The sequence below is a fragment of the Juglans regia genome, chromosome 12 (assembly GCF_001411555.2).
Source record: "Juglans regia cultivar Chandler chromosome 12, Walnut 2.0, whole genome shotgun sequence".
NCBI lineage: Eukaryota > Viridiplantae > Streptophyta > Magnoliopsida > Fagales > Juglandaceae > Juglans > Juglans regia.
Window position 1 is genome coordinate 26,207,002 of NC_049912.1, and position 27,102 is coordinate 26,234,103.

Sequence of the window (27,102 nt, forward strand, 5' to 3'; positions counted from 1 at the left end):
TTTGCTATTGGTATTTACTAGATTAGTAATATATTAACGAGTGGTGTGTCACTGTTAACATATGACTCGTTTTCCACCCACCACTTGTTTGAGACAAGACTATAATTATAAATAAAAATAAAATAAAAAAGGTTAAAACATCGATACAATACCAAAATATATATATATATATATATGTATATATTTATTATTTTTAGATTCATTTCAATAGTGTGATCGGTGTATTAAAAAAGAAATAATGTTAGATAGAATTTTAAAATAGTAAGGTATGCATATATTTTTTGAAAAAGAATAGAGTACATTATTAATTTTTTTTTTTTTATGTGAATCTCATATTTATCTATTTTTTTCAAAAAGAGTATGCAAGACTTACATACTATAAGATTGTATTTAACATTACTTACAGATAAAAAAAAAAATATGTAATATGGAGTAATGCCGGATATCATACTCCAAAATCACTATATAAAATGTAGCAGTTTTTATTTTTTCTTTAACCAAAAATTCACTCCCTAACAAGTTTGACGTGTTGGTCCCATGGCCTTCCACGTCACCAACGCAACATTGTACTCATTATGGGCCTTGTTGTTCGTTCGGGTCAAATCGGCCAATTTCAAATGCAAGTCAACCAGTGGGCCAGATTATCCAAACCCGACAAATTTCGTGAAATGACAGAAGAATAGCCCTATAAATAAATAAATAAATAAAAGAAATTTAAAATCCCCCAATATACTATCCTCTCCCTGAAAAAAAGGCAACTAAATCGTCCTAAAAATACCGGTCATGTCCTACCTCCGCACGACACGCACTGTACTAATCATCATTCATTCATTTTGAGGTTCAATTAAAAAAGGTTGACTTCGTTGGATTTTTGTATTTTTGGGTTCACGTGAGAGTGAGAGAGAGAGAGAGAGAATGGAAGGAGGAGGAGGAGTTCTGAACTACCCGGGAACAGTGGAGAAGGTCTTTTGGGATTTCAGGGGCCGCCGAACTGGCATACTCAAAGCCCTCACTACTGGTTCTCTCTCTCTCTCTCGGGTTTGCTTACCGAACATAATTTAGAAAAAGGAAAAATCAAACCTTTTGGACTTTTATAGTTTTATGTCATTTCGGGCGTTTCTGATTCTTGTTTCGTTTTCTAAGAACAAGGTTTTTGTTTGTTTTTGCAAGACACGTTGAGTTCCTTTCATTATCCTCCATTTTCAGGCAACCATACGTGCAGTTCGTGTATATAGAACTTAGAAGGTTATTTATGTATGTATCTCTTTCCACAATCAATTAGCCTGTATTATGCAAGTGGCCTTCGGCTGATCAATGGCACTGGCCCCCCATATAACGGGGGTGAGATCCGGAGGTCAAAGACTCAAATATAACCTCCCCGTTGCCTAGAGAAAAACAGCCTATATCTAAGAATTTCGTGGAGAATTTAATTAAATTATGAATGCGAAAGCTTTAGAAAAGCAAGCAATTCCCTAATGATTCTTCTAGTCTAAGCTTTTAAGGTTTTGTCTCCTTTTCTTCACTCGCATTTTCTGCAAACAAGTGAGGGAGTTGTCATTTATACTCGTTGTTCTGTTTCGAAAATCAATAGAATAATTTATTCTTTGAGATAAGAATATTGGATTCCTTCTTTTTTTTTTCTCAATATTTTTGTGTTTTCATTTTGTTGTTGCAGATGCTGAAGAATTCTATCGGCAGTGTGATCCAGGTTAGGGTTACTTCATTCTTCATTTAGTTGGCACATATATGCCTGGTCCTTTTTTAATGGTTAAGTGAACTTGATATTGCTTTTGTGAAAATGGTATGTGGCCTAAGAGTATATGGTGGCCTGTGATTGGGGCTTAGGAAATTCAAATGGTTATTGGATTGGGAGGTGTTTGTATGACTATGTCTAATAAGTAATAAGTACCATTTGCTTCCGGTATGCTTGTTATTTCCTATTAGCATCTATTCAATCTATTGAGTTCTGTTTCAACTAGTCTATACGTATTATTTTGTGCGTGCAGAGAAGGAGAATCTATGCTTGTATGGCTTTCCTGGTGAGCAATGGGAAGTCAATTTACCTGCTGAGGAAGTGCCTCCTGAGCTCCCAGAGCCTGCACTGGGAATAAACTTTGCGAGAAATGGCATGCAAGAAAAGGACTGGTTATCTTTAGTTGCTGTCCATAGCGATGCATGGCTGCTTGGTGTTGCCTTCTATTTTGGTGCTAGATTTGGATTTGATAAGGCTGACAGGTAACTTATACATGCTTGTCTAAGTTTCCTCTTCAGCTTGTTAACCCAGTGATGTCGTGAGTATTAAAACTGAATAGACCTAGCTGTATCCTCATCGTGGTGAAAGCATGGAATGAATCATTAGATGTCTACCCTACATATGCAATTGGTGCTTTCTCAGCATCTCGTAATTAATTTTTAATTTATTACTTGTGGTGCAGGAAGCGGCTCTTTGACATGATAAATGAACTTCCAACAGTCTTTGAAGTGGTGACCGATACTGCACAAAAACAAGTAAAGGAAGAGCCGTCTGTCTCAAATCGTGGTAGCGACAAATCCAAGTCGAACTCCAAACTAGTAAAAAGATTTCCTTAATACAATCCTTCTTTTACTTAGTTGAGGAATTACTACCAGATATGTGGCTTTGGTAGCTGTATTCTTCATTGGCAGGCCTTATATGTGATGATGTTTCTGTTTTTTGTCCAACAGTTATAATCATTGGTAAAACATAATATTGAGGGGAATGTTTGGTCTAATGATTCATTAGTGAAATACTGAGTTGTAGACTTGTAGTGTTGTCTGTTTAAAGTTGAAATTTCGGTCTAAATGAAATTGCAATTCGTTGTATTTGACTATAGAAAAATTCTATGTACACCTCCTACGTACTGAGGGACTCCCTGTTTTCTTTTTGTGATTATTCATTACAATAAAACATGAGTTGGGCTTGTTACCAACACAAGATCACATCAAGGGGGATGTTTGCCCAAATGATTCAGTAGTGAAATACTGTGTTGTAGTCTACAGGAACTCCCTGTTGTTAGTGTTGTATTGAACGAGAATACGCGGGCCGTTATGCATGTCTCGTGTTCTGAATTTCACCCTTGGGGAGCTATTTCTAACCTTCCTGCATTTCTGGATTGTTCTTTTACATTTGCCTTATACTCGTGCTCGAGCATTGTTTTTAGTTTCATTCACTGATATTTTTGTGCACCTAGTTTAACTTCATACTTCGGCTTGGAAGAATATGTTTATCTGTTGGCTACGATGAAACTAGCATCCTTATTTCTCAATTAGATCATTTGTGTTTGTTCTTAAATTTGTTTGGCTGGCAAAGCGGCGGACATCAGAATCTCAGGAAAAATATCTGAAGGGCACGCAGGCAAAGGACGAACATCAAGTCATTGATGAGGATGAAGAGCATGGATTGACCTTGTGTGGATCATGTGCGGAGAGTTATGCATCAGATGAATTTTGGATTTGTTGTGACATCTGCGAGAAGTGGTTCCATGGCAAGTGTGTAAAGGTTACCCCAGCGAGGGCTGAGCATATTAAGCGGTACAAGTGTCCATCATGCAGCAACAAGAACGCTGCATGATGGACACTGCTAAGTGCTAATTGCCTGCTCGGGGTCAATGATCTATCTCTCTGTTCAGTTTTAGTTTTAAAAATTAGTACAACTTGTGAATGCGTCTTAATTTTCGATATCTTATTATTCAGTTGTAGTTTGAACGTTCCCCCGTGTTTATCTTGACACGCCTTGTTATCTTTCTAATTTAAGAAATCTATCTATTTGTAGTGCGGCAAGAAGACTTGTCCCCATTCTGTTCTTCTAACGGTTACACTTACGTAGCATTTGATGCATTCTCAGCAGTGATGAATCTCCATGTCAAGTTTGCTCATTTTTGCATACATTGTAATTCGTCTGCAATAGTCAACTTTCATGGCATGAAAAGGAAAGCAATATATTATTATATTGTGTGCCACAAGAGTGCACTTTTGACAAGCATACAGGTGAGGGTCGACGTATGCTACTGACTTCATCTAGTACGAACTAGGGTATGGATGATTTTTTTTTTCCCCCCACAAAACACTTCAAGAATTTTTATTTTTATTTTATATCGGAAAACCTCAACAAGGCAGGGCCCTTCGGATCCACCCCTGCAGAGTAAATCCCGATCCCGTGTACCTCACTCTCGGAAGTTTTTCTACACGAAATTGATTAAATCGCTAACTTTTCACCAGGAAGTGTGGCTCCAAAGAATTGTTTGCACCTAGAGTTAAAACACTTTGAGAAAATGGTTCAGGTGCTTTGTCTCTTCCCTGGAGGAGTTAACGTTTTAAGTTTTGAATTAGTTGGAAAAGCAGGGAAAAGATAGGAAACCATCAAACAACTTCAACCAGAAGATCTCGAAGATAAAGATGTTGTATTCCTGTCTTGTTTACAGGAAGGACCATGCGGATGAAGTTGATGTTTCACCAAAGGCTCCAACCATGTTGTGGGTCTCCTACTAGTTTGTTTTTTAGCAAAATTGTGTAAATCTAAGAATTAGAAAAGAAGATGAGACCTACCTACCTCACAAAAACGGGTAAGACAGAAAAAAGTTTCGTTCTATGTCTCCACTAAATTGTATTGTTATTACAAGCTTATGTTATTTTCCACTAAACTGTGTGTCATTGAATACATTAGCAAGCACGCGCATATCTTCTGTAGTGAACAATTAGGTCCTGTGGGTCAACGACTCAGTAAATAGGATAAGAAAAAAACCAATAAATATGAGTTTGTGACATGAAACTAGAGACTCAGTCCCCTTTTGCCGTCAGATTAGCAATCCCCATTGTATGGAGAAAGATATGTGATACTTGAACTAAAATATATTATGCGTAACATAAACAACAAGTGGTTAATGGGTCCATAACGTGATGGAAGTAGATAAGCCAAACGTCGATTAGGGAAGCATTGAATCAAACCAGTTTTTTTTTTAATAAATCACTCACTCTCAAGGATTCCCCTGTAAGAGATGGTGGTATGGAAAGAATACAAACATTTACTTATCTAAAATAAAAAAATAAAGAAAGAAAGAAATGAAACAAACATTATGAAACATCAATTCCTGATTTTCATTTTTTTTTTTTAATCTAAAAATTGATATGGTAGGGTCAGATAGTAATTTAAGTCTTGCAGATTCTCCCAAGTCCTACATCCTTACAAGAAACAGGTGTTCCCCACCAATCAATTAAAGTTATCCGCAATAAACCACAACCAAAAAGAAATACCCACTTTATCGATATCACCACGAAGGGGAAAAGATTGATGGGATTGGGAACCCTTATGAATGGTAAAATTCCCACCCAATAAACATACAATTGCTTGCAGAAGGGACATTACTAAAAGTCCAGAGTTTCATTTACTTCCATGATTAATTCTTGAACTGCTCCCAGATATAAGCTTATGAAGATAAAGTATAAACCACATGATTTGGAACACCAGAAACACAAAATTATGGTCTTGAGTTTTGCAATATATACAAACCAGATGTTCCGGATAACATCATATTGAGATAACACAGATAAGGTGTAGTGGAAGCTAAAAATTATTTCATATATATATATATTATATACGTAAGTCCTGACATGATTATACACCGATTTATCAGTCAGGCTGGCTAACACAAGGGAAGGAAAACAGGCAAAAGAGGGAAACTCAGAAACAAAGTGAGAGAAAATAAAGAAGATTTAGACAAAGATCAAAGAAAAGTACCCCTTCTATTTCTCCTTCTCTTTTATCTAATTCATTGTCCCTCTATAGTTAATCATGTCAAGGCCCCTTGACTCTTTGTCGACATCCGTTTCAGAAGCTCATAGGTAGTGATCATTGTTGTTGCAGACATTGACATTGAAGCCCACCGAGGCCCCAATCCTCTGTAACAGGCCGTCCAACCGCCTTCCTTGACCAAATTCCTGATTGTCTGTGCAACAGTTGGTCCTCGACGTCCGTTCTCTTCCCCATCCAAAACTTGCAGCCTGGTTTTAATTGTATCGAGTGGCATTGTGATTAAAGCTGACATGCCACCCGCCATGGCTGCACTGACTCCCTGAACTGCCATTATTGTTTTTGAATCTGGCCTAAACGCTCTCAGCCTATTCTCATTGCTATCCTCATCTTTCTTGCAAGAGTACCACCCAATTCCACCCCAAACCATCCTTTGCGCCACAGAGTAAGAAGCCCACCACACTGCATTTGATGGTGCATACGTCAAAATTGATATCCCGAACCCCCGATACAATCCCTTCGGCCCATCCGTATTCAAAATCTTCCTAAATGCATCGATCCCATTAAGATATTTACACGCCGATGCCTTAGCAACACCTGAATTCATGTTACCACCACCATGGCCGAAACTAACAGCACCTTGAACCATCAGCCTTTGGCTCACCACATCAATTGGGGTCCATACAAGTTGCGCAGCCATTGCCGCGCTCAAACCAGCGGCAGCATTTGCGATTGTTGCGGCCATCGGCTCCGAAAACCCTAAACCAATAGTGGCTGTTCCCACGTTACTCTTCGTAACCTCTAGTGCCCCCATATAAAGAGCCCGGGCAGGGATCGTGCCCGTGAGAGAAGTCCCAAACCCTCTATACAATGCCCGGAAACCTTCATTCCTCACCATCCAAAAAGCGGTCTTGATGCCAGGAACTTGGGATTGAGCTACTTGTTGCCTAGTTTTCAACACCACAACCGGATAAAGTATGCCCGATACGCCCGAAAAGAGCGCGGCACCTAGGAAAAAAAACTTCGACTTGTCAAGCATTTCCCAGTCGATATCGGCCGGGATGTGAATCTCTTGCCCCGACGATTCTTCTTCGGCCGCGCTCAAATTCATCTTCGCCACTTTAAAATTCCCACAAGAAAACTCCACGAATCTTGTCAATTCAGCTTCAATTATATTCTAACCGTACGAGCTGTACAAACTAATACAATGAAAAATATCCCAACCTAACTGCAAGGACTGTACAAGTGCAAAACCATGAGATGATACAAATTTGATAAGATCTCAGGGTCGAAAGGGATTCAAAGTAGCGATTTAGGTGTTCTTTTTCCTCTTGTGGAACCAGGTCTTGGATCGGAGGTGAAAACAAACGAATTGAGCTAACATTTCTCGGTAAAGGAGCTAAATTTATCACTTACCGGAGAGTCGAGCATCGGTTGCCGGAGGATCTCCCCGGAAAGTTTGGATCTCACCGGAGAAAAGTTAGGGTTATGATTTAGATCAAAGCCGCATATGTAGACAGTCTGTGTATATATATACACACAAAAGGGGATATTATAGACGCAATTCCTGAGAGAAACCTTGGCGTCCGTACAGTCTGAGAGAGAGAGACACCGAGGAGTGGGCGACCGGGAAAAGAGGTTTTTATTTTTTTTTAGGTAACAATGGAGTGAGTGATGGCGCAGGCATGGGAAGGGTCCCAAGGGATGGGTTGTAGGGAGTGGGGAAGCGGACACGTGTCGGTGATGGATTAGGAGGTGGCTTCCTCCGTTATTTTATTCCTTTTTGAGCCGGTGAATGACGTGTGAACCTTATCGATAACGTGGGACCCACCACCATATTAGATTGGGGGTGGCCGTGTCAGACCATTAAAAAAAAAAAAAAAAATTATGTCGCATTTTACTTTTTAAACATTTTTGTTTTGTTTTTTCCTTTTATTTAAAACTGATTTTCTGCCTGCAATAGAGTAAATTCATTTACCGTGACTTTGGGTTGAAATGGTGAATATTTTAGGGTGAGACCGAAACAATATGGAGACGTTTGGATTTGAAAATGATTTGAAATGACTTGAGATGAGTTGAGATGAATTGTGAATAGTAATAAGATGAGTTGTGAATAGTAATGAGATTTGTGAGTTAAAGTTACTGAATAGTAATGAATAATAGTGAGATGAGTTGAGATGAACTGAGATGACTTACGAATTCAAATATCTCCTAATCTTTGCCCGCACAATTGTTACCTACAAAGGAAGATTAAGCGCTACAGCAAATAGGGCCGTAATCGATTATTAAATATTATCCATTAACTATTGTATAAATTATAAAATATAATTATAAAATATATTTAAGATATAGATATAAGTAATTATGTTATATATTATATATTTAATTATAAAAATATTATGTTTATATTATTAGCTAATACATATATGTATATATACATATATATTTATCAATATATGAATCAAGTCGAACTAATGAGTCGACTCAAGCATAAACGAGCAGGCCTTAACGAGTATTTGTTGAGTCAAGTCGAATTTTATCGAGTATGTGTCATTTACTAATTGAGCAGATATCTGCTTTCATAGACAATTTTTTTTCTTCACGAGTCGAATTTGATTTGAATTTAATCGGACGAATACCGAACGGGCTATCGAATATATTGATTCGTTTACAACCCTAACTGCAAACAACATCTAATTGTAGGAATTTGTCAGTAGAAATGGATTTGGATTATTTAGTAGATTTTGAACAAATTGCGATGTCATCTATCTATCCAACAGTTAGGCAGAGTCATCTGCCCATACAAGATGGAGCCAGGATTCATATGTGACCCTGCCCAAGTGGGTGTGGGGGGCGGGGTGGCCGGCTGCTACGGACAGATAGTAAGACTAAGGTCTCGTTTGTTTTTTGAGATGAGATGAGATTAAAGTTAAAAAGTTGAATAAAATATTGTTAGAGTATATTTTTTAATATTATTTTTGTTTTGAAATTTGAAAAAATTGAATTATTTATTTTATTTTGTATTGGAAGTTGAGAAAGTTATAATGATTAGATGGGATATTTTTTCAAAACAAACGAGGCATAATTTAAATAATTTAATTTCTTACAATAATATGTTATAATCAATGATTGAATGTCGAGCAGAACAAAATTAAACTATTTAAAACCTTTAAAAAACAAAATATAGAGAAAAAAAAATTTATTAGAAAGGCAACAACAAACAAAAAAAAAAAAAAACTTATATCACCCTAAGCAACGCTTGATTGCAGTCCAAGGTTTGCTTGAGTTGTGCGATTGGAGTATTTGAAGGCGGTGCTGCTTGGGTGGCTTAAGGTGGCCCTTACGATAATCTAAGTATTTAAAAAAAAAAATCATTTAAAAAAATCATTTAAAAAAAAGTAATTATTTTTTAAAATCACTTTACTTATTTTATTTATTTTTCACGTGACATGAGATGAAATGCTACTATCACTAGGAGATCTATTATACGGTGAGAATGGTGGAGATATTTTATTAATAAAACTTACAGCTTTTTTATAAATAATTTATGATTGCCGTTTGGAAACAAATAATCAGGAAAAACCCAATACCAAAGTGACAACAAATCGATAATCATCAGTAAATAATAAATATTCATTTGTTATGTAATTTATATTTACACAAACAATCACAAGTTTTCATCCTCTAGTATCAGCTTTTTTAACAAGTTTGGATATTTTATTATTATTTATTATTATTTAATATTTTATTATATTTTTATTATTATTTATAAAATATCTAAAAATACCATACTATCACACGCAACCTAATCACTTTCATTTAGATCTGATTGAAGTTGAATGTGTTGTACAATGAATGTGGGTCCTTTGTTGGATTTGGCCCATCTTCGAAGGATCCAGTTCCAACACCAAACAAACCCAACTCAAATCCTCATTGTACTATTATTATCCTCAATTACATGTTTTTTATTCCATTTTTTCCCAAGGTTGGTCTATTTTTTATGACAAAGCTAATTACTTTTTTTAATTTTTAATTTTAATAATGTGTTACATATAGGGTAAACAATTTTTTATATGACATGTGAGATCGACGAGGTTAAAAGGTTATATTTTAATACAGTATAATTAGAGTCGAATCAGATCGAACTCAATTAGATACGTGTAAATTATGTGATAAACAAGTTGATTACATATCAACCTATTTAACTAGCTATCAATCCATGTAACATATATAATTTTAAGTTACATTAACGAATTAAATCTAATTATTATGATAATGACGATTCTTATATTATTTGTTGGAATATGATTTTACAATTCTCATTTTTATGTAATTGTTAATCTATAAAATTAACTCTATATCTCTAATTACGGTCAAACACAAAGTCTTAAATTTATTAATAGTCAGAAGTCTATAAATAGTACTGAGAGGTTAAAGAGTTATCACCTATAACATGATTGTGCCTCTAATCATTGGAAGACATTCGGAAGTAAAGTTGTTAGGATGATCATTCTCTCATAGTCAGGTTAGATTCCTTATCAAACTAAAATGGAAGGAGGTACGTTTTCTAAATGCTATTATTTATTATTGTGGATCATAGAAAATCGAAGGTCGAATTATTAATGTTCATGTTAAAATATTATTACCTTTACAAAAATAATTTTCTTATAGGAGCCATAGATTTATAATTTTTTTCAAAAATAATATATAAGACTTGCACACTCTATAATTATAAATATAATTTATCTTTAAGAAAATTTGTTAAATAATCCATATATTTTATTCAGATTAAGATTAGCTTATTGTTCATTTTTTTAAGAGTAATGTTATATACTACATTTTTATCTTATTTTGATCATACTAAATAATATATGACATATTTATCATCATTAGATGATAAAAAAATATATAATAAATAATTATTTAATAATAATAAATATATCACATCTTATTTTGTAGGACGAGAATATAGTTTATAGAATTTTCTTTTTATCTTAATTAGTGGGACGATAAGATAGTTTATAGAATTTTTTATTTTATTTTTAAATATACATTTTTAAAAATTCTGGTCAGATACCCTCTCCTTCTAGCCATTATTGGGGGCTGAATCCAGGCAAGTTTGCCATCCCTTGCTGGCTTAGATCTTTTTGGCCGTTAATCAATAAGAGCATTGGCAATGGCCTAGCCATTAGCCAATGCAAGTTCGAATTAGAAGGAAATATGAGAAAAAACTCCAGCATTGGCCTAGCTAAACTGGATAAATTTTACATTTCTGCTACAGTAAATGTTAGCAGCTCTCTATTGTTGGCGAGGGACTGTACACAGGCCAAAGTCTTTTTTTATCATTTGTCTGCCTCCCGCTTTTTCTTTCCCTCGGTTTTATTTTTCTTCATCCCAAAACCCTCATTTCATCTATCTTGATTTTCTTTCTCCCAAAACTCTGTTTCGCCCTTTTTCTCCCAAAGCTCCCTTCTCTTCTTTGCCATTTTCTTCTTCAACCCGCAAGCCATAATCTTCTAGCCCCATTCTTGCTGAGACGTCGCTCTTCCCCAGCCCGCAAGCGTCCCTTTCTCTCCAGTGGTCGCCTTCTCCAGCGGTTGTCGTCGTCTTCGTTCTCTCCAACGTAAGTTCCTCTTCCTCGCTCTTCTCTCCCTCTTCTCTCTGATTTCTTTTCCCTTTTTTGGGGCCATTTTGGGGGTAAGGAAGATAAACCTTTTCGAGTTACTTGAGAGCTAAAAGGATTAATTCTTAATTAAGGGTCGGTCAGATCGATACGAAGGAAAACTCTAGTGAGTTCCTCAGTATCAATGAAGCCTACAAACAACCAACGAATCTAACGAAAATAACTTGACGTTTTGCAGTAATAGATACATAAATCTCTCAAATGTGGGTCTGTAATCAAGAACAATAAAGTCAGTTTAGTTTGGATAATGTTACAATACAAAAGAGAAGTAGTTGAGCTAACCAAAGATGGTAATTTGTACATCCAACCACAGAGGTTGTTTTCTAGATGGGAATGGATTCAGAGCCTACGTTAATCTCTGTAATTATTCGTGAGAAAGATAGATTTTCGAAAGATTATAATTTAATATTTATAAATGATCAAAGATATGTATTTCTCTTAATTTACTTCCTTGAATATATGGGTGTGTCATCTATTTTCTGTTAACGCGAGTCGCAATATCATCTTTGTGAGAATTTTACCAACGGAAGTATATATAAAAAACATAAAAAGAACACTGAATGTTAATGTGGCATGCATCTTTGTGCCAACTTTTGTTTTGTGTATAGTTTGGTTGGGTGTGAGCGTTAGGATTCCGAGTTTATAATCATCCTGTAACTATGACCAAAACTGAGCTTGAGTCAGACAAAGGACATGGCTCTGCAGAGTGGGGTGGTGATGGTCTGATTGGTTTGCCGGGTTTAGGACTTGGGAGCAAACAGAAGAGCCTAGCTGAAATCTTTCAGGTGTCTTGCTTTTTTTTGCCTGTATTAAAAACTGTTTAACTGCCTTTGTTGGTGAGATCCTTGTTTTTGTGTAGTATTGAGCTGTTAAAGTATTTTTCACTCTTGGATCATCTGTTGGGACAAGCCAAAAATGGTTTATGTGATCGACGATATAGCTAATTGAACTGTATCTGACGGGGATGCAAATGTGTGCCACTCATTTTGGTTTGCACCATTCTATGAATCTCTAAATTGTACATTTATCATGGCTACACGTCTCTACTATCAGTTGGAAATTCCAAGTCAGTAGGATCTCTACTGGAAATTGATGTTCTTGTAATTAAGAATCAAGTCATGCGGACTGGTAATAAAAATTAGTTAATCATGTCGTCTACAACATATAAAGTCAGTTTGATAAACCTAGCTTTAATGAATCTATACTATCAAAATGTCAGTTAGAACAGAGGATTTAGTGACTACCCTTCTATTATGCAAGAGTCAAGATTGTAACCATTAATGTAAGTTGAACTTTTGGATTAGGTGAGGTTGTTTACCATAAATACCTGTTGATGTCCTTGTTTTGGGGGATTTATATGAGAAGTGATTATTATTATTTTGATAAGTAATAATATGAAACGTGACTATTAAAGTGCGAGGCTGTGAAATGTAATGGTTGATGAAAGTTCTTAGTCTACAGACTTGAATTCCTGATCTTTGTAAAGCCATATTTTCATTTTCACCAGTTTTAAACTCATGACGTATCCTTTCTTGGTCTTAACTACATATTTGCTTGTATATTAGGTGCCAATATTGAGTTGCTGCCCTTTTGAGTACTTTGGGCCTTTAAATCTGCTTCAAAGGGCCTTGAAATATGCCAAAAGAATGTATCTTCCTTTGTCTTCTAGGTTATTGTTAATCATTAAATTTTAGTTTGCGTCTCTTTTGATCTCTTGTATTGCTTAAAGTATGGCCTCTCTCTTTTCTGTGATCAATGTTGTAATGTTGTTCAACTCTCTGCTTCATTAGTTTTGTTCTGAAGGCATATGCTTTTTAAATCTAAGGTTCTTGAGCAGCTGTTCTTTGTTTTGCATGTCTATCTGGCTTACCATCATCAAGTTTGGTTGATCATTATTACACTGATGGGCAAGTTCTCATTAGTTTGACTTGCCTACTCTTTTCCCCATAATTGTTTTTTTTTTTTTGTCTTGGTGATTTCTAATCTAATAAATGTGCAGGATGACTTGGGGCGTCCAACTATCGCTCCCAGTCAGCCGCAATGCTTTTGATGAAAATGTTGAAGCAGCAGGATCTGCTGAAGTGGAGCTAGCTCATTTGCGCTATGAATTGAAAACGTTTGATGCTTTACGATCTGGTGCAAATGGTCAGGGCTCATCTGCTGTCCACAATGTCACACCTTCTTCATATACTTATGCTGCTGCTCTTGGTGCTTCCTTGTCAAGAAGCACAACTCTAGATCCTCAACTTGTTAATAATTTTATTTTTTAATAAAGTTATTAATTAAATTTGTAAAATATTAAAAAAATTATATATTATTAAAATATTTAATATTTTATTATTATTTAGACTTTAAGATAGCTAGTTCAATGTGGACTAATCTAGTTATAAATCTATGTTATAGTCAAAAAATAACATTCTAGCTAAATTTTAGACTTGGCAATGGCTAGGCCATTGCCAATGCTCTAATGTATGTAGTCGACATCGTACTGTTAATAATAACACAAGGAAAATGATTTACCTACAACATCTTATATAACAGATAATTTTATAATAATACCCTTTATACAACACATTATTACACAATATATTGTATAAAATGTTGTAGGTGTATCAATACTCATGACACAAAGCCTCCAAACAACGACGACTCGCCACGTCTCCTCAAACCCTCCTTATAAACCTGAAACCAATTCTCCATTCGCCTCGCTCGCTCGTAAAGTATCAAAGAGCCGCCCCCACTCCAATGGCTTCCTTCTCCATCTCTCTCTCCCAATCCTCTCATATCTCCCTCAAACCCAAAACCTCTCCTCCCAAATCCCACTTCGTCAAATCCCATTTCGTTCAAATCAAAGCGTCCGCTCACTCTACCCCCTCTCCATCAACCCCGCCGAAGCCAGTAGTCTCCAAACCCCGCCGCCCCGCCGACGAAAACATCCGCGATGAAGCCCGCCGGAACAACCCCACCCACTCCCACCGCTTCTCCGCCAAGTACGTCCCATTCAACGCAGACTCTTCCAGTTCCCACTCCACCGAGTCCTACTCCCTCGATGAGATCGTCTACCGCTCCCAGTCCGGCGGCCTCCTCGACGTCCAGCACGACATGGACGCACTGAAAAACTACGACGGAAAATACTGGCGTGACCTCTTCGACTCCCGAGTCGGCAAGACCACGTGGCCCTACGGCTCCGGCGTCTGGTCCAAGAAGGAGTGGGTCCTCCCCGAGATCGACAGCGACGACATCATCAGCGCATTCGAGGGCAACTCCAACTTATTCTGGGCCGAGCGTTTCGGGAAACAGTTTCTGGGAATGAGCGACCTTTGGGTCAAACACTGCGGGATCAGCCACACTGGGAGTTTTAAGGATCTGGGCATGACCGTGCTGGTTAGCCAAGTCAATCGTCTCCGCAAAATGAAACGCCCGGTCGTCGGCGTCGGATGTGCTTCTACCGGAGATACCTCCGCCGCTCTCTCAGCATATTGCGCCGCTGCTGGGATCCCGTCCATTGTCTTCTTGCCCGCTAATCGAATCTCAATCGCTCAGCTGGTTCAACCAATTGCAAACGGTGCATTCGTCTTGAGCCTCGACACAGATTTCGACGGCTGTATGCAGTTAATTCGGGAGGTAACTGCCGAATTGCCGATTTATTTAGCGAATTCGTTGAATAGTTTGCGATTAGAGGGTCAAAAAACCGCTGCGATTGAGATCTTGCAACAGTTTGATTGGAACGTACCCGATTGGGTTATAGTTCCGGGTGGAAATCTCGGAAATATATATGCATTTTACAAAGGGTTCCATATGTGTAAGGAGTTAGGGCTTGTTGATAGGATTCCCAGGCTTGTTTGTGCTCAGGCGGCGAATGCGAACCCTCTTTACTTGCATTACCAATCGGGGTGGAAAGACTTCAAGCCCATAAAGGCGAACTCCACGTTTGCGTCCGCCATTCAAATCGGGGATCCAGTTTCGATTGATAGAGCGGTGTATGCGCTCAGGAATTCTAATGGGATCGTCGAGGAGGCGACAGAGGAGGAACTGATGGACGCAATGGCGCAGGCGGATTCGACCGGGATGTTTATCTGTCCTCATACTGGGGTGGCGTTGACGGCCTTGATTAAGCTAAGGAAGAGTGGAGCGATAGGGCCGACAGATCGGACAGTGGTGGTTAGCACGGCACACGGGTTGAAGTTCACGCAGTCGAAGATTGATTACCACTCCATGAATATCAAGGATATGGCTTGCCGGCTGGCAAACCCGCCAGTGCAGGTTAAGGCGGATTTTGGGTCGGTTATGGATGTTTTGAAGAAGACTTTGCTGAGCAAGGCACCCAAGCATTAGGCCTGATTGTGAGCATTGTAAGTTTTGCTCATGTCATTTTACCTGTGCTCTTTTTCTTGTTGTTGGATGCTTCGCTGTAGGACTAGAAAATGCTTAGAACAGAGAATATGTTGTTTGCTGGACAAGCATTCAGAGAAGGGCTCGTTTTAAAGGCCAGCATTTCATAGTCAATTTTGGATAACTCCGAACTGCCATTTTAATTATACGACGACATTTCTGTTGGTGAGCTTTTTTAGCTTCTTCGAGTGTTTAGTTGCCTTGCTGTATGTCGGAGCATAGTCTGCATTGTATTGTAGTATGCTTTTGCTGTTGACGACTTCATTGCTCAGCAGGACAAATGATTTCTCACTTTTTCAGCATTTATGTACTTCAATAAGCGCTTCTAGTTGTTTTCTAGCTTTTGTTTAACTGGTTGGGATCTGGGATTTTTACGTTCTTTGGATGAAATATGTCTATTTTGGGCCTTTATTCAAGCAAATTTCTACAACTAGCAGTTATTACAGACCGCATTAAAATGGTGGTGGGAGAAGTACTTTAATCTTGATCACAATCCCGGTATCGATGCAACTATCAAAGAATTATCTCTAGCAGACCAAAAAATGGCTGCGGTTTGGCACAAAAGTGATTAGCTTTGCTTGCTGAGTTTTCAAGGGATCCATCCACCTATGCAACCTTGCTTAAGATGTTAACATCCTGCCAAGAGAAATGAAACTGAGAGAAGTGTCATACGATATCTTCGGCTTATTATTATTATTCATGAGTGTTGAAATACAAGCTTCAAGCTGCCTTGTGAGCAACGACATTGTTTTGTGGGGGATCGACCTTTCGGGGTTCAGGCAGCTCTGTCCTTATGCTGGAATTCTTGCATGCAGCCCCTTTGTCACGGCAACAGATTTTTAAATTAAAACCCTAGCCCATTAGCGAAGGGCCCCATGGGGTTCAGGCCAACTCACTCAATCACTTAACAAAGAAATTAAGTATTAAAATATAAAATATTTCTTGTATATATTTCCGTGCCCATGTGTTTGCTTTTTTTTTTTTTTTTTTCTTTTCCTTCTTCTCGATAAAAATAATATTTATTTATTTCCTCTTTCACGAGGAATATGGGGGATTGAATTTCCGTACCTCAATCTGTTATTTTTTTATTTAAAAAATAAATGCCTTTCCCATTAAAAACAAAACGGAAAGCGACAGCAACCATGTGTCGTGACAACGGTCAACGGACAGCTCTCGTGTTTGGAAACTCGGGAAATAACTCCAGACAGCTCTCATTCATAGATAGAGATGTTATTGTTGCATATGATTGAAGTGTGTGGATTCAAAAAGGTTATCAACTTATCACTGCTAAAAGCTTCCTCCTTTCACTTTGGTAAGGATACCAAAACAAATTGAGAACTGAGAAGAGTGAATTTGGAGGTGTAAAATGGAGACGAAACTGAGCTGGGAGCAATTCAAAGGCCAAACAAGGCTGCCGAAATTCGCTATCCCAAAACGCTATGATCTTTTTCTCAAACCCGACCTCTCGGCTTGTACTTTTTCTGGTACCGTCCAAGTTAGCCTTGACATCATCGAAGGTACAAAATTCCTCGTCCTAAATGCTCTCGAAATTGTTATCCAGGAAGTCCGGTTCACCGACTCCAATAACCAAGTAACAACTAATCTGACTCTTGCTCTCTATGATGATGGTCGCATGGATTTTTTTTGGGTTTTTAATATATGTTTGTTTCTTAATTTTCGCAGACATATAGGCCGTGTGATGTTGTTTTGGAGGGCAATGATGAGATACTGGTGCTGGTTTTTAAGGAGTTGCTTAATGTTGGTGAAGGAGTTTTGTGGATTGAGTTTTCTGCAGCCCTTAACCAGCACTTGATTGGTTTCTATAAATGGTATGCTCTTTTTCTTTTTTCTTTTTTCTTCTCCAAATTCGATGCAAATATTTTTCTTTTCTTTTCTTGTTAGGGCTCTGAGATGACATGGTTAATTTTGAGCGACCTTTTTGTAATATTTGGAGCCCTTCCTCTGTTTAGTTCCTAAGAATATCAGGGAAAAGAAAAGAAAGTGGACATTTTGAATTCTAAATTGCTATCGATAATGATCAAATGCACAACAAATCCACGAATTAAACACGACCTGAAACAACTACGTTAATGAATCACGGAGATGCATGGATTGGGATGAACCAAACCTGAAGTAAAATATTCATGCTATGAATTAACCTTTTCCTATATGGATGGTGGGGTGAAGAAGAATATGGCAGCCACTCAGTTTGAACCTGTGGAGGCAAGGCGGTGCTTTCCTTGCTGGGATGAGCCTGCTCTTAAGGTATGTGTAATTAAAAATTTCTTTTTACCTTGAAATAATTTACTGTCTTACACCTTTTCTTTTCTGGACAAGTTAGTATATTATGTATACATTCCTAGGTAAAACTGTGGGGCCTAGGATCCCTACAATCGTCCCTGAAGATTCAAACCACAGTGCTAAAGAACTAAAATAAGGTAAAACAGGCATGCAAAACAAGAAATTAGGACCAGCAGAGTGATTCCGATCTCATGTATTCTTGGCCAATGGATTTATTCTTGGCCAATGGATTGTGATATTGGCCAAGAAAAGGGTCACCTATAAGTGGTTTGAGTTAGCAGTCCAGTGAGAGGACCTCCAAGAACCTCTACAGCAATCTCCATGAGACATGGAGGCTGCAGTAGGGCAAGGTGCATTGGATCGATATGGAACTGTAGTGGTGTCAGTTGGTTGCACAGTGGCAGATCTGGTGATTTTTGTCTGGACAAAAATTGGGGAGAAGTGAGAAGAGAAAAAAGAGAAAAGGGAGAGCTAGTTTGAGAGGGTGGTGGAGAGAAAGAGGAGGAACACTTCTCCCTCTCTCCGGTGGGCTGCACGAAATGGTTTGGCATGGGGCACATGGGTGTCGCACAGAGAGGTGAGAAAAAGGCAAACATGGCTGTTTTACTGTCTTATTTCCATGCTTCTTTTGTAATTAGTATTTGCATGCTTTTTGGAACACAGGTAGAATATCAAGAATTATAAATGACACTCTTATGATCTGTTTTAAGGAGAAAAAAATATTCCTGTTGATTTGTTATGAAAGAAACAGGCATCAGGTGTGTTTTTTTTATGGTGATTATGTTTTTTTTTTTTTTATGAATTGGGTACTCATGTTTGTTCGCAAGTAAGTGATTATGTTTTTTGCTGTTTAATTTACCTTGAAAAACTAAAAATTTCTCTTTGCTGCTCTGTCATTCTTTACAGGCCACATTCAAGATAACACTAGATGTGCCATCAGACTTGACAGCTTTGTCTAATATGCCAATTGCTGATGAAAATCTTGAAGGAAATATCAGGACTGTTTACTTTGAGGAATCTCCAATCATGTCAACCTATTTGGTGGCTGTTGTTGTTGGTGCCTTTGATTATATTGAAGAAATGACAGCTGATGGTAGGCATATATGGCATAGTCTTACTCCCAAAATAGAAATAACAATGTTGTTATGAGCTGTTTCTCTGTGCATGCAGGGATTAAGGTTCGTGCATATTGTCCTGTTGGAAAGAGTGATAAAGGGAAGTTTGCTTTAGATGTTGCTGTAAAGTCACTTGATATATTTGCAAAGTAATTTCACTGTTTTCTTCTTGTACATTCTATGTTTTTCACTATTGTTATTACAGAGATAGACTTATTATAATTAATTCAACAGTACACATAGTGTTACACCCCAGTAAGAAATGGTAGTGTTTGGCCTATGCTTGCGTTAAAGGGATGGTGAACTTTTCAGTACTTCTTGCATGCCAAAACAGAATGGATTTATTTTCCCCCCTTTTTCTCTCAATTCATTGGTAAACATGAAGGAACAATTTATCTTCTCTGAATTATATGAATGTACCCAAATCAAAGACCTGATACACTTGGATCTTCCCTCATGGATTCTTTTCAAAAAATTCCTAATCCACAAAGACTGCTCTATACCATGGGGTAGGTGACAAGGAATAAAAAGACTGCTAAGCGTTCTCTTTTTTGGGTCGGGAGAAGAGTATTTATGTTCTCTGCAGTGATAATGCTACTCAAACCAGCTTTTGGGCCTCATTTAGGTACTTCTCAACTCCTTTCCCACTTCCAAAACTGGATATGGTTGCCATCCCTGAATTTGCTGGTGGGGCTATGGAGAATCATGGGTTGATCACATACCGTGAAAATGATCTACTTTACGATGAGTTGCTTTCTTCAACAGCTAGGAAACAACGTGGAAGTTACATTTCTAAACAAACTTTTGGCTCATTTTTCTCTTTTGCAGTTTGATGCTGCCTAAAAATAGTTAATCAACTATGAGTCCTAGAAGCTCCTGTTTGTCAAGAAATGAAAGTTCAAACCTATCTTTTCTTTTTAATTATGTGACTTTATATCCATTTCCCCTTTCCTAGATCAGAACATATTGATGATTGCTTGACTCGGCCAAACAATAAAGGGTTTAGGGAGCAAAGGCAATAAGAAAAAAATCTGGAAACCAAGGGATCTATTTCAATAAAACCGTAAAAAGCACGAAGAATAATTCTTTATTTATCTCTTTAATACTTGTATATGTTCTTTAAATCATCATCTTGTTTTGTCAGCTCGTAATTGTTGTGTCACATGAAGTGGCCCATCATTGGTTTGGCAATCTGGTAACAATGGAGTGGTGGACTCATTTATGGCTTAATGAGGGATTTGCAACATGGGTACATCGCAGTTGTATTATATTAATCTTCCACTTGCAGAACATTACATTGGACTCAATTTTGAAATGTTTGTATCTGTATTCAATCTTAAATTTCCAGGTAAGTTATATGGCCACTGACATCATATTTCCAGAGTGGAAAATATGGACTCAGTTTCTTAAACAAACAACTTATGGCCTACGTGTGGATGCACTGGAACAATCACATCCAATTGAGGTAAAGCATGGTAAATCTTCAAGCTAAAACTTCCTGCTAACGCATCACTTGTGCATATTAAGTTAAAATTTTTTTAGTGAATTCAGAGATAAAAATAACATTTTATAAAAGGAAAACTGCTTCTGGAATTTGCCTCCGGACTCGATTTTCACAATGCACTGAGTGTCACCAAAGTAAAGTTAGTGACAAATTGTCAGCGTTAGTGACAAATTGTCAGCTCATTGTATGTATGTGCAGGCATACATATGCACGTGTGTTGAGCACTACCTAGAAGAAGGGGGATGATAGTTATGGAAATCTCTTGTAATCCAACTCCGAAGAATTGAGCATCCAATCTATTATATCTTCTTAAATTATGCTAATAACCCAGATATGTCCTTCACATGCTGATTTTCATATTTTCAGGTGGAGGTACATCATGCTCGTTCCATACTAGAAGTAGCCGATGATATCAGCTACAATAAGGGATCTGCTGTCATTCGAATGTTGCAGGGTTATCTTGGCGATCGAATGTTCCAGGTGAGAATTCCTGTTCTTAACTTGTAGTGTCGGGTTCTGTTTGGATGGAGGGCCAAAGATTGACTCCATATTTTCATAGTTACATTTCACGAGCATTGGTGGAAAATATTTTCATAGTTACTATTTGGAATTTATGGCTTAACACCGTTTGTTTGGAAAACTTTTATTGAAAATTTCTGCCACTTTATAAACCTCAAGATTATCATGTTCTTGTCTGATCATATTTTATGCTAATAATGCTACTTTCTCTCTGATCAGTGGGTGGCCTAAAAAATTTGTTGGTCCTTAGGGTTTTACTCAGGATGCTATTGCCATGTATATTCTTCTTAGGTCTTTTTCTGGGTTGAAACTCCATATTGTAGGTAGGTATCTACAAATGTGTTAGAAGCCAGAGTTGTTTCGCTTTGAAAATCAACCCGCACATTGTATCTATTATATTAGTCCTGTTGGAAGCTTGCTCTGATCCTTATTCTCTGGTTATTGTCAACAATGTCTTCAATTCTCTCATTTTTTTGGTGCTGGAGACCTTAATATTACATTTTCAGAGAAAATGAGAATCTTAGGCCTCGTTTGCATTCAAAACCCACCTCAACTCATCTCATCTCATCATTACAACTTTCTCAAATTCCCACACAAAATATAATAAACAATTCAACTTTTATTCTACTATTCACAAACCATCTCAACTCATATCTGAATTCAAACCACTCCTTAGTCATCCCAGGAGTTTATATTGGCCGGTAGGTTTCTTAGATAATTAAAAAATTGCCTGCTTAAATTTATTAACAAAAATGGCTAAAGTTATGGAGCATGTTTTATAGTATGCACTCACTCCTTTTAGTTTCTGCTTCTTGAATGTGATCATTTTACTGTGCAACAAGTGGATTGAAATCTAAGTTGGCCAAATTACATCCTTAATGCCGTGACTTCTTATTGAAACCAGAAATCTTTAAGTTCATACATAAAAAGATATGCTGGAAAAAATGCAAAGACTGAAGATTTATGGAGCATTCTTTCAGAGGAATCTGGCGTGCAAGTCAATTCAATGATGGAAGCTTGGACAAAGCAAAAGGGATATCCAGTTATCTCTGTAAAATCCAGAGATAACATTTTGGAATTTGAACAGGTCTAATCATTGATTAGCAACCAAACATTCATCTTTATCTTTTACCATATTTATTATCTTGGGAACTCTGACACAGTTTTAGGATCTGCAGTCGCAATTCTTGTCATCTGGTTCGCATGAAGACAGACTATGGACTGTTCCAATAACCTTGTCCATTGGGTCATATGACAGGCACAAGACTCTGCCTCTGGAAACGAGGTTTGGGGAATTGGATATATCTGAACTCGTTCGCTCTGCAGATGAAAATTCAAGCTCATTCAAGGAAAAGAATGAAGACAATTGTGATGAACATTTATGGGTCAAGGTTAACATTGATCAGAGTGGTTTCTACAGGGTTGAATATGAAGACAAGCTGGCAGCCCGGCTTAGAAAAGCCATGGAGGGAAATTACTTGTCAGAAATGGATAAATTCGGTGTGTACCACGTCCAACGATTAATTAATAACTGATCTAGTGTTGTACCAGGCATGCTGTATTCATTGACAACTGATCACCAAGGGTGAACCATGATGAATTTGAGAATTTGGTGCCTGATTCATTGGATGGGTGTCACACCAAGGCGGCATCTGTATGACTAGAGTTTGGCCGACTTAAGGCTACATACTTGCTCTTTCTCTCTCTCTCTCTCTCATCCACTTTTAAATACACACGAATGAACCAAATAGCATGTGTTATACATGTTACCTCTTTTTATATTCAATTCCTTTACTGGGTGGTTCATCTCTATTTTTGACTATATGCAAACAGTCAAAATAGCTTATAACTCTGTTTAAATCTCATTTTCAGGAATTTTGGATGATGCATTTGCTCTATAACTCTGTTTAAATCTCATTTTCAGGAATTTTGGATGATGCATTTGCTCTATGTATGGCTTGCAAACAATCACTCTCATTGTTACTTTCCTTGATGGATGCATACAGGAAAGAGCTGGATTTTGTTGTGCTGTCGAAACTCGTTGACGTATGGTAACTTCTGTATCTTGATGATGTTACCATGTACACCAATTATTTACCAGAACTTATTAAGTGATATATGCTACAGGTCTGTTATAAAGTTGTGCAGATCTCAGGTGATGCCATCCCAGATCTAGTGAACGAGTTGAAACAATTTTTCATGAATCTCCTCCTGTTTTCTTCAGAGTAAGAATCACCCTATGTATTAAGTATGCTTATAGTCATCTTCATTCCAGCCTATTGGTCGCAGGACAACGATTGAAACCTCATTTTAATGAAATGTTAGGGTAAGGTGTATGCATAATTACTGCCAACATGGAAAGACTGGAAAGAAATATCCTTGTGGTACCTTGCAATTTTTCATTGACATTCAACCGAGTTTTTCAAATATCAAGCTATCAAAAATGAATATCTTCATGACTTCATCTGATTTTTGCAGTCTCCTTAGCATCACATTCAATTTGTTGTCATATTTTTCTATGTTGTTTATATAGAAAATCTGGCTGGGAATCAATTTCTGGAGAGAGTCATTTAAGTGCACTACTAAGAGGAGAAGTCCTTGTGGCCTTGTCTACTTTTGGCCATGATAACACTCACAAAGAAGCAATACGGCGCTTTCAGGCATTTGTGGATGATAGAAATACTCCACTCCTTTCAGCTGACACTAAAAGGGTAATAGTTTGCCCTCTATATCTAAATCACTTTCTCACTCCAAGGAGTCCATCTGAAGTTGAGATGCTGTATTGTATGCTCTGCAGGCCGCTTACATTGCTGTAATGATGAACACTAGCACCACAAACAGGAATGGGTTTCAGTCCCTATTGAATGTTTATAAAGAAGCAAATACGGTGCAGGAGAAAGAACGGGTCTTATGTAAGATTTAGTAACATTTGAACTGAACGTGGAGTCTGAAAATCCACTATCCTGTCTCTTTTGTGGGTGAAAGTCACATAGATTTAATTTGATCCTTTGGGCCTTATACAGGTTCTATTGCATCTTGTCCAGACCCAGATATAGTCCTTGAGGTTCTGAACTTCATGTTGTGTGATGAGGTATTTACGCCGTGCCTACTCAATTATGGTTCTTAAATAGCTTCATCTTCTTTTCTGGTCTTAATGGCTTCATCTTCCTTGCTGGTCTTACTGTCTTATGATTTGTGCAGTCTTAGGGTGTGCAACCCCGCACAATCCCTTAGAAAAAAGAGAAATGATTGTTGCAATCGTGAGTGCGCAAGGGCCGTGTAATCACTTTGAAAAAAATGAATAAATATGGGATCTACATAAAAAAATTTAATTTTTTAATAGCGAATCCTACTCTTTTTTAAAGTGATTGCATGACGCTTATGTACTCCACGATTGTATGTAGCATTACTCTAGAAAAAAAGTGGGGCGTGCCTGAGATCCACATGAAAAATTTGACTTTTTCATAGTGGGTCACTTTTTTTCAAAGGGACTGAGCGTGGCTTGCACACTTTAGGAGTGTATTAAGCATTACTCTACTTTATCTCACTATCCTTTCAGGTTCGAGATCAAGATGCCACTTATGTGCTTGCTGGAATAAGCTCAAAAGGCGGTGAAGTAGCATGGAGATGGTTGAAGGTATGCATCTCCGGGCAACATCATCATGTTGGTTCTTACTTTTTGACAACTATTATCATATTGGGTTTCATGAAATAATTGGGAGTGTGTCCAATTGGTGACATTCTTGGGAAAAATATTACAAATGAGAGTTAGGAAGCAACTAGTAATATCGAATGTTATTGAAGGTTTCCCTCTGAATTTTACAATTTGGCGAGTCTTGTTTATTCGGTGATGATGCAGGAGAATTGGGAGTTGATCTCCACCAAATATGGTGGTGACGGAATGCTAATCCAACATTTAATTCGGGACGTTATCACATTGGTAAGCAATTTGGCCTCGTTGAATAGCACAGTGGTACATGTCCTGCGTCTTTAATTCTCATTTTCATAAATGCAGTTTTCTATGATCCATTTGCTGATTAGGTCAGTAGAAATTCTGTGCAGATTGATTTGGTCAACTATTATACATTGATATGTGCAATTTGTTCTGATCAAATAGTACTTGGATACATTACAGTTGAACTTGTTAAGCTTAGTGGGGTTGCAGTCTTGTTGCCTACCGTCCGCCTATACCCTTGATCAGTGAGGCATGGACCAAATGTGCTACAATAAAGATTCAGATTCATTTATTATTTGAGAATATATCACTTCTGAAGGGTGTGTTCCTCATTTAAAAAACCTCCTTTACAAGTTTGGTGGGTTAATCTTACGATGAACTTCTTCACTGCCAAAGAATCACTCCCAAATTACTTAGGCATGCCCAAGAAAACACTATGATGCATAGTTGTTTATTAATGTTGGAGCTATCTGCTAATCAAAGTACTCCTTTTGGGATGAGTTTGGAGATACTCATGGGCCTCATCGTTCCCACCCCTCCCTTTTACAATCACTTGGACTTAAAACTGTAGAGTCTGGACATTAGTGCTGAATTGAATGATGGAATTGAGTAACCTATGTTGGTGCATATATATCTACTCATTTAAAAGCATCTATGATATGTCGTGTAGTTATGTTTTGGTATAGCCATCATTAGTGACTTTCAAAACAAATAGACTGACTCGAATTTTGTCATCTGCCAGTTCTGCAGCAATGAAAAGGCAGATGAGATAGAAGCATTTTTTGAAAGCCGCAAGCGTCCTTCTTTTGATATGAACTTGAGGCAAAGCATTGAGCAAGTCCGAATCAAAGCGAGGTGGGTTGAGAACATAAGGCGTGAACAATCTCTACGAGACCAAATCAAACACTTGGCTCGCAAGAAGTAAGGATCAAGGTGCTTTTAAGTTCTTGTTCGAATTTGAGAATTTCGAGTAGAATAAAGATGGACACATGAAGTGGGTCGTATAACATTTCTTGCTCATTTAATGTTGTTCGAAATATTCATTTGGACAACAATAAATGTTGTAGGACCTACTTCATGTGTTTTTCTCTCTTCCACTTGAAACTCTCAAATTCGGTCAGAACTTCAGGAAATCTTCTTTATAAGAAGTAATAGCTTTCAATTTGATTCAAAGCTATACGCTGTGAACATGATTATGTTAGACTGACGAGCTATTGACACTACATGCTCGAAAAATCGGGTGCCATATGCACGTGTTGTAAATAAATAAGTCTTAACTGGTTGTGTTTAAATAGTGATGTATTCTCAGATATTCTATGAATAATAATAAAAAAATAATGAAAAAGTAATGATAGAACATTGAATAGTACTAAATAATAGTGAAAAAAGTAAGTAAAAAGTAATAATAAAATAATAAATAGTAATGAGATATTCTCATAATATCTGAGAATACTTATCCAAACTAGGCTGACCATGAACAGGTCAATTTAGTCAACCCGATACCATAAATCAACTAATTTGGAAGCAAGTTAACAAGATTATATATTCCCCAGCTCCTACAACATTGTTATGAAATGTGTTATGAAAATGTATTGTATGTATATCATTATTTATTATCTGCATAACACCTAAAAGTTATGATTAGTTATAAAGAGACGTGCCTGTCCATTACTTATAGCGATTCTCATTGATGCCCGTCAGGGAAAACACCTCTTCAAGATCAACTTGAGCGCTTCAAGTACAATATACTCTGTCCATGTGGATTTTTGCAAATAACATTATATGCTCTATAAATATTGTATAACTCACTTTATATGTCGGCAGTCTCTCGCACTTGTAGAGATCTTGATCCTCAATAAAGAGCCGTTT

General features: G+C 37.4%; 4 protein-coding genes across 9 annotated transcripts; 3 read left to right on the top strand and 1 right to left on the bottom strand.

Annotated features, from left to right (window-relative positions):
- Positions 1-816: 816 nt before the first annotated feature.
- LOC109005310 (PHD finger protein ALFIN-LIKE 5-like) lies at positions 817-3,793 on the top strand. The gene is made up of 5 exons (XM_035683282.1): positions 817-1,018; positions 1,676-1,708; positions 2,007-2,235; positions 2,436-2,571; positions 3,329-3,793. The coding sequence occupies exons 1-5, from the start codon at positions 916-918 to the stop codon at positions 3,587-3,589; spliced, it is 762 nt and encodes a 253-aa protein (XP_035539175.1). The 5' UTR covers positions 817-915; the 3' UTR covers positions 3,590-3,793.
- Positions 3,794-5,378: 1,585 nt separating this feature from the next.
- Positions 5,379-7,417, bottom strand: LOC109005308 (solute carrier family 25 member 44). The gene has a single exon (XM_018984165.2). It carries the CDS (start codon positions 6,873-6,875, stop codon positions 5,805-5,807), a length of 1,071 nt encoding a protein of 356 aa, XP_018839710.1. The 5' UTR covers positions 6,876-7,417; the 3' UTR covers positions 5,379-5,804.
- A 6,662-nt stretch (positions 7,418-14,079) lies between these two features.
- LOC109017362 (threonine synthase, chloroplastic-like) lies at positions 14,080-16,178 on the top strand. The gene has a single exon (XM_018999645.2). The coding sequence runs from the start codon at positions 14,193-14,195 to the stop codon at positions 15,780-15,782; it is 1,590 nt and encodes a 529-aa protein (XP_018855190.2). The 5' UTR covers positions 14,080-14,192; the 3' UTR covers positions 15,783-16,178.
- A 921-nt stretch (positions 16,179-17,099) lies between these two features.
- On the top strand, positions 17,100-26,570 carry LOC109005302 (aminopeptidase M1-like). Of its 6 annotated transcripts, none has more exons than XM_035683564.1 (19): positions 17,100-17,430; positions 17,523-17,668; positions 18,002-18,104; positions 19,047-19,233; positions 19,311-19,404; positions 19,881-20,034; positions 20,400-20,504; positions 20,604-20,720; positions 21,126-21,239; positions 22,183-22,365; positions 22,457-22,778; positions 23,203-23,324; positions 23,406-23,503; positions 23,812-23,989; positions 24,076-24,190; positions 24,302-24,369; positions 24,838-24,915; positions 25,138-25,218; positions 25,976-26,570. In XM_035683564.1, the coding sequence occupies exons 1-19, from the start codon at positions 17,206-17,208 to the stop codon at positions 26,156-26,158; spliced, it is 2,673 nt and encodes an 890-aa protein (XP_035539457.1). In that variant the 5' UTR covers positions 17,100-17,205; the 3' UTR covers positions 26,159-26,570. The 6 variants fall into 6 exon arrangements, with proteins under 6 accessions (XP_035539457.1, XP_035539458.1, XP_035539460.1 ...); XM_035683565.1 differs by having other exon boundaries at positions 17,108-17,356; XM_035683567.1 differs by lacking the exon at positions 17,100-17,430 and having other exon boundaries at positions 17,557-17,668; positions 18,027-18,104; positions 25,976-26,569.
- The last annotated feature ends 532 nt before the right edge of the window (positions 26,571-27,102 follow it).

What these genes read in the sequence shown, in the direction of transcription:
- LOC109005310 (XM_035683282.1), top strand. Translation starts at nt 916, where the DNA reads ATGGAAGGAGGAGGAGGAGTTCTGAACTACCCGGGAACAGTGGAGAAG. An exon ending in ACTCAAAGCCCTCACTACTG is followed by an intron (nt 1,019 to 1,675) that starts GTTCTCTCTCTC and finishes TTGTTGTTGCAG; the next exon opens with ATGCTGAAGAATTCTATCGG. An exon ending in CCAAGTCGAACTCCAAACTA is followed by an intron (nt 2,572 to 3,328) that starts GTAAAAAGATTT and finishes TGGCTGGCAAAG; the next exon opens with CGGCGGACATCAGAATCTCA.
- LOC109005308 (XM_018984165.2), bottom strand. Translation starts at nt 6,875, where the DNA reads ATGAATTTGAGCGCGGCCGAAGAAGAATCGTCGGGGCAAGAGATTCAC.
- LOC109017362 (XM_018999645.2), top strand. Translation starts at nt 14,193, where the DNA reads ATGGCTTCCTTCTCCATCTCTCTCTCCCAATCCTCTCATATCTCCCTC.
- LOC109005302 (XM_035683564.1), top strand. Translation starts at nt 17,206, where the DNA reads ATGGAGACGAAACTGAGCTGGGAGCAATTCAAAGGCCAAACAAGGCTG. An exon ending in TTGATTGGTTTCTATAAATG is followed by an intron (nt 17,669 to 18,001) that starts GTATGCTCTTTT and finishes TGAATTAACCTT; the next exon opens with TTCCTATATGGATGGTGGGG. An exon ending in CAACAGCTAGGAAACAACGT is followed by an intron (nt 20,035 to 20,399) that starts GGAAGTTACATT and finishes TTGTTTTGTCAG; the next exon opens with CTCGTAATTGTTGTGTCACA.